Raw genomic sequence first — 7290 nt, 5'->3', positions numbered from 1 at the left:
TTTGATAGACCGAGAATTGCAAAGAAACATACGAAAACACACAGAAATTCTAACCGAAGCTGCGACGAATGTGAAATCTAACGTTAATCATAGTTTTTGTACTACCGCTGCCCGGTAATGTTTTATTCATTGCTGAATAAGACGGACTGTTATCGAACATTGAAGGAATATCGCTATTGGCAGCCACCAACTTTCTACATTCTAGCTTCATGAAGTTACCGACTTTTTTCTTTTTTCTCTCCCTTCGTTTTCTTTCAATCAGCTTGGAACGCGCCTGGTTCAGGAAGGGACTTAGATACCACCATAATTACTGCTCCGGATTACGGCACATTACGAAGACAGCGAACGCCAGGCTTGCGCGTTAGCAGTAATCTCCTGCTGTGAACGTGCGGACCGCAGGTGATGGACGCGCTCCAACCGGCCAAGTATGCGGCTTTCCTGCTCAAGTGCACTCCACTGGTGGTTCTGGTGCTGTTCGGAGCAGCGCAGACGGCTCCGAACAACTACCCGGCGGTGCCGAACGGTCCATGCTGGACGCTCCTCGACATCACCCAGATGGTGAGCCCACGCGCGTAGCAGTCTTTATAAGATCATGTGTATAGCTCCGGTAATCACGGCGAAGTTGTTGCTGAACGCTTAGTTAGAGCTGGGGCTCAAAGGAGATCAGACGCATGGAAAAGAACACAAGGAGAACGACACTACCGGCTTCTTGATTTGCGGGTTTGTGATGCACTTACAAAGATAAAAAAGGGACGCACAAGGGCAAGGAACGTACCTGTGAGTGAGGATCAACTACAGTTGAAGTTAGAGGACGCCCCTTGCTCTCAGCACCACGTACAGTCTTTGCCAAAAGTAACCGAGCAACAGGTTCTTGCTTCTCGAACGTATAACGGAGCATTTACAGGAGCCCTAAAGACCGAACGGTGCCCTAATGTAAGGACAAGGTCTCACCTTTCTTTACACAGAATCAGAGCTCAAGGGCTGCCATGAGTGCTTCGCTAAGCGGCTAAGAAACGAACCACCTGTGCCGGGTTACTTTTGGCAAACACTGTACGTACTAGAGGGGACCGTGTTTTGGGCACCTACTGTTCCAAAAATGTTGTCCGCTTTCAACTGCCGTGCTCACACATGAGGGAACGATGGTCGTTTTGGCCGTGTGTGCTCGACACTGTTGTGGCTCTGGTAGTGTGGTCGGACCGGAGAAGGGACAAGGAAGTCGCAAGCGTGGTCGGGATGAGGAGACGAGAAAACGTTACAGAAACTGCTGACACGGTGGTTTGATTACCAGTAATAATGGGAGGAGAGAGGTGAGGGAGGCAAGAAAGCCCCGAGAGGAACCGGTAAGCACACGAACGCCCCTGCGCCCTTAGATGGGGATAACATTTTATTCAAAAGCGTCCACAGCAGCCTGTAACACCTGTGCCCTCTCGCAGCAGTTCCAGTTGCTATGGGGCGCCATTTATGCAGCACTTCTTGCTGAAATTCACTATCATGTCAAGCAGCCTCGCTAGAATCGGGTGATGACATAAGTCAGTTTGGAGCAACCTTTCCAGGAATGTCAAGTGCCCCTGGGGAGGTCGTCGTGCTGTCTGCAACGACGCGTGGGAAAGGATCGCTTCCTCCCTCCTTTCCCAGCCGGTGCCAGTAGAGCGAAGATGAAGACCTTTGTCTTCCCCTAGCTTCGTCTGGCTGTAGCCGTCTCACACGATTGCCGAGCCCTGTCGAAGTGGGTAGCTGGCGAGAAGGAGTATGTACCCCTGCTTCCCTCAACAAAAGAGGAAACGCCGCCATGGTCAGCGTCCTCTGTCTGGAATTGGCTTTGCACCGTCGCATTGATGGACGGCATTGTTATAAGCTCTCGGGTCTCCCACTCTCTAGCCGGCGTTACTCGAAGGACGATCACAAAAGAGCAGTCTTTCCAGGAGCCCAGGCGCAGCAGCACATTGAAGATACACGACGAACATAGAGAACGGTTTTAAGCACGTTTACTGCTTGGTCATCTCCTGTCCTTGAATAGAGATTACGCGCTTAAGTAACATTCGAAGACGATTTTCGCAAATCGAGTACAAGGTTTACGGCCCGAGGCGGCACCGACAGCCCGCTGACAGTGTTCCTCCTTCCCTCGGAGTTGCCTCAGCTCGTATCATTACAGCGCCTACTCTGTCCAGTTATCTCGCACAACGCACACCTTGAAAGATAGGTGGCCGAGTCCGGCGTCGCATGTGCCTCCTGAATATCGGAAGCTCTCTCGCTGCCCCTCTTGGCCGCCGCCGCCGCTGACCCAACGGTTTAAATTACACGATGCCCAAGTGTATTGCGCGCGATTAGTCGTGGCCGCCACCTTTCCCTACCCTGTTATCATTTCGCCATCCCGATGAAGATTTATTACGCAGCGGGCTGAACATCGCCGACGCCGCAGGCGAAACCGCTTTGCGGCCACTGTGTACGCTCACATTCTATGAGGGCGCCACACAAACACTGCTTGTTAAGGCTTTCAATTGCCGTTGAGCGAGAGGGCGAGATGTCACCTCGGGGAGTATTCTTAAGGATCCATTACTCATTTTTCATTTCGGATCCATTTAGTCCTCTGCACCGGCAGTGTTTGAGACAGTCGGTTGCACATTATACGATCGTAAAAACGCCCAGAAGACGAAGGCACAGACAGACAGACACACAGTGCGCACCTCTGGTATTGATCACTGTTGTTCTCGGACGTAGCTGCGGCTTTAAAGCGTGCGTGGGAAGCGACCGAACCATTAGCTCATTGGTTACTGGACCTCGTCATTGGCTTCATATCACAGCCATACCGCAGGCGCCGGCGCTGAGGGGAGGGTGGGGGAGACGCTCCAGCTTGAAAAGAAGGATCGCCTGAATGTACGGAGAAAAAAAAAGGCGGAAAGCTAATAGTTGGGTGACGTGCAAGGCCCAAGACGACACCGCTGGGCAGTCGGTCCTTCGGCGCACCAGGCGCCCAAGCCAATCGGGAGAACAAGGACAACGAATGAACATGCGAATTAACATGTAATGTCCCGAAAGGGACCTTTGAGGAATAATAAATAAATAAATAAACAACTCCGCAGCCCTTCCATGCAACGTGCACGAAGACTCCGGTGCCAACGCTGGTGCATGTATGCTTGGGCGCCGCAGCCTCGCCACCATGTACTCGACAATGCGTAAATCCTGAATATACATATCAGCTTGGTTCCAACTGGACATAGCGGTGTGTCTTTGCCTTTATGCCCCGTGTGGACCCGCGGAGTACGTGGGGTCGTCACAGCGTCTAATACGGAATGCCCCGCCTCTAATCATGCCATATGCCTCATGTTTACTTAATAGTTCCTTTCCCGCTTTCCGCCACCCTTTCTTTGTGGTGTAACCTAGTCCAGTGTTGTCTCCGTCCTGAGAAAATAGCGGTTTTAGGTCCTTTAGTTTGGTGTATTGGGGTCTAACGTCCTAAAGCAACTCAGGCTATGAGAGACGCCTTAGTGGGGGGCTCCGGAAATTTTGACCACCTGGGGTTGTTTAACGTGCACTGACATCGCACAGTATACGGGCCTCTAGATCAAAAGTATCTTCTGGCGGGCTAGTTGGTCTGAATCGTTCATATTTAAAACTGCGCGAACAAAACAAGGACCGAGCAAGAACAGAGCTGCGCTTGTGTGTGTTACTGTGTTCTTGCTCGGTCCTTGTTTTTGTTCGCGCAGTTTTAAATATGAAGGGGCCTCTAGAATTTCTCCTCCATCGATATTCAGCCGCCGCGGCCGGGATCGAACCCGCATTTTTTGGGTCAGCAGCCGACCACCGTAACCACTGAGCCACCGCTGCGGGGTTTTTAGGTCCTTTCGTCAACATGCCTTAGGATTTCCTGGCCCAATTTACTTGCTGCTGCGCTCAGTGTTTACTAGTGTACCAGACAAAAATAAACCTAATACCACATTATTACACGCCAATTCCAAAGCAGCGGTTGAATTGGTGAATATTTGAGTCAACGTCGTCTTTGTTACGGGCGCGTGGTGGTATGGTGTTGATGACACTGGAGGCAAACATACCTACACACCTTCAGATTCGATTGTAAACGACCGTGGTGAAACACTTTTCTTCACGACTAACGAGGCATTCCCGTGATCTTATAAGTAAGCAGGAGAGATAGATATGTTCGGTTTCTTTGCCGTGTTTCTTTTGAAAAACTGTAGCCTTGCGCGTTGCATTCAAATCGTGTGTATTTAAAGAATTGTAACAAAAACAGCTTTAATACGTACACTTTGGAGCTAAGATGATAAGCAGCGAAAGCAGAAAATTTATCTTTAGAGGCAATAAGATTGGCTGGCTCAGGTATTTTTCTCCATATTCACGAGAAATGTGTGCACAGTGTTCGCAGTTGCATTTGCTGCATGACCCTGTTTGTGAGCCCCGCCGCGGTGGCTCAGTGGTTACGGCGCTCTGCTGCTGACCCGAAAGACGCGGGTTCGATCCCGGCCGCGGCGGCTGAATTTCTTGAAGGCGAAATTCTAGAGGCCCGTGTTCTGTGCAATGTCAGTGCACGTTAATGAACCCCAGGTGGTCGAAATTTCCGGAGCCCTTCACTACGGCGTCTCTCATAGCCTCAGTCGCTTTGGGACGTTAAACCCCAATAAACCAAACCTGTTTGTGAGCCGGTTCCTCGTAAATGTTTGTCCGATAAACACAACTAATGATGTCCTGTTCACGGTTATAGCAATGTCAGTACCCAAAAAAAGTGACCGCGACCAGACAGGAAATCACTTCCAGAAATTCTTAGTGCTTTAAATTGGTACTTGACAGCTTCGTAAAGATCAAAATAGGAAAATAGTGCAAAAGATTTCAGAGTTAAGGGGCCCTAGAGTTGATATTTATTTATTATTATGTTATTTACAGATAGTTAAATCCACAAGAGGGATTTTAGCAGGGTGGAAATATAACATATCAAAACATAAACGCAGGCAACAAAACAAAGCGAGAACAATGTACATTTAGCAGGCGCTTCTGTCGGGCTAATTGATAAAATTCTTCACTCGCCTTAATAAGAGTTTTTCAGCAAAAAAGACGACATATAGACAAGACAACAGCAAGAGCGCAGACTAACTGGTCTATTCAGTGGTTTACATCAACAAATGTCAGAGAAAATTGGTCGCATGCGCATAAGGCACTCCCATGGCATGACTGGTAAACATGCATCACCACACCTTACAAAAAAGATTTCAATAAAGCTGTCTCGCTCTTGTGCAAAGTTACAGGCGTGTCACTTACCCAATTATGCGAAGTCGTTATCAGAAGGCTGCCATCAATTGGCGCGCCTCAGCGTTGCTGCTCCGGCCAAAAATCTTTATCTCATCAAGTCGTGACCAGCATCGCATGTTCAGCAGTGTTTAGTCAAATCATGCTTTTGCCACTATCTCCTCCGGATAAAACTATCTCATATGAGGGTACACTAGGAGATAGTGATATCAAGTCGAATTTAACTGTGCATTGCCAAACATACGAATGAAGGCCACGACTTGATGAGATTAGGATTCTTGGCAGAGACAGCTGTGCTGAGGCGCGCGAATTATTGGAAGCCTTTCTGATAACGACTTCGCATAACTTTGTCAGTGACACGTCTGTGGCCTTGTACAATAGCGAGTCAGCTTTATTAAAATGTTTACTGCAGTTTGTGGTGGTTCACATTTGCCAGTCATGCCATGGGAGTGCCTGATGGGCATGCGGAGAATTTGTCGTATATTTGTAGGTGTAAAGCACTCAATAAACCAGTAGTTTGTTTACGCTTCTACTGTCGTCTTATCTATATCTCGTCTTTTGTGGCGCAGAAAACTTGTTATGGCGAATGAATAAAGTATATGCCTTAATGACAACACAATCAACGTCATTATTTTATAAAAACGTCGCATACAAGGAAAATGCATATTTGAGCTTGTAACAAATTTATGAGAGATTAGCAGCAAATGAAGACAAGGAAGGCTGAGTAAGTTCGAGGTTACTAATCGCTGTGCAAAATGTAGCCCTGAGTGAAGAACCATATTCGTATGAAAAAGGCTGGTCCTGCAAAACCTACCAATTCGCTTCTAAGTTATGGGCTTAAAATAAGCTCGTGCCCTCATGAACATCTTCATTATCGGGTTTCTGCCTACTATGTTATCCCCTACTACCATACCCTACCGATATGATGCACCATGACCCACTTTCAGGCTTGTATTCATTCATGTAGGCGTTCACTGACATGCCGCCGCTAATAATAGGATTGGCAACATGGCATAGTGATCGAGTTAGATGCGCTTTTCCTTCCTTGAGATGATTGGGCGCGTTTTAAGCAAAAAAAAAAAGCTTGCTTTTCTTTTCCCTCGGTACGTTTAAAGTTTTTTTTTCTCACTCGAGGTTGCAGGATGTGGCGCTAGGATTGTTGCGCAACGATTTCTTTAAATCATTTCACTAACCTGATTTGACATTTGCTCTACAGGTGTTGCTAGTTTCCTCTACTGCACTGGCAATAATCAAAGCCTGTTTGCTGCTCGGGAACATGGAAAGCTCCAATTACATCAGTACATCTTCACTCCGGGAAGGAGCATCTGACCTCGCCATGGCGCTCTCTCTGGTGAGTTATAATTTTTTGTTAAAGTGTTTGCAGTTCAATGATTGATCGGCAACCCCAGAGAAAACAGGCACATTGGTGATGTTGTTTCCAAGAGCACAACGTCAGCAATGCGCTGATGAGTATTTGCGTCATCCACGCTTGTAAGAACTGCTTTGAACCTTGAACTTACTGACAGACGTCCAAATGATGAGAGAATCCAAATGATTGTACTGTCATAATCTAAGGAGCCGTGTAGGTAGGCGCCGGGGAGAGCCAAAGACTGAGAGCCTTATTTTAATTATAGAGCATTGTCCCAGGTCACAGTACAGAGCCAGCGCGCCTCTAGAGCCAACCGCCGCTTCGTCGTCGTTTTCGACTTGGCGCAGAGGCCGCGCGGCGCGTTAGGCGCGTGGCAATACCGTGGTATATTTCGCCTTTATGTGAGATAAGTACTAAGATGCCGTATAATTTCTCGCGGTAACGTGGCCACGCCAATGTCGTGCTGAGACAAACCGCAGTTTTAGGGTCGTGGATACATGTTAGTGAACACTATATACAGAGGTTGTAGATATTAAAGCAGCACGCGCTCATTGTATTTTTCCTGAAAGCACGTTTAACCTATGCGTTGGGCGTATTTAAATTATAGTGCGCTTTGTATTTATTTACTGCACTGTACGTATCCGGTGGGCATTTACAGAACAGCGGCG

General features: G+C 47.9%; 1 protein-coding gene across 1 annotated transcript in view; it reads left to right on the top strand.

The window, feature by feature from the left end:
• Positions 1–402: 402 nt before the first annotated feature.
• LOC149337567 (ATP-binding cassette sub-family C member 3-like) overlaps positions 403–7290 on the top strand; it is a 162192-nt gene continuing 155304 nt past the window's right edge. Inside the window, exons 1-2 of the mRNA XM_089553465.1 lie at positions 403–558; positions 6470–6604. Coding sequence (XP_089409591.1) covers positions 403–558; positions 6470–6604 — 291 coding nt within the window. The remainder of the gene's footprint in view (positions 559–6469; positions 6605–7290) is intronic.

Source organism: Amblyomma mixtum, chromosome 7, assembly GCF_055824585.1.
Source record: "Amblyomma mixtum isolate Tamu chromosome 7, ASM5582458v1, whole genome shotgun sequence".
Taxonomy (NCBI): Eukaryota; Metazoa; Arthropoda; class Arachnida; order Ixodida; family Ixodidae; genus Amblyomma; species Amblyomma mixtum.
Note: the sequence above shows the minus strand (reverse complement) of the source record. Positions and strands in the feature narration are given on the sequence as shown.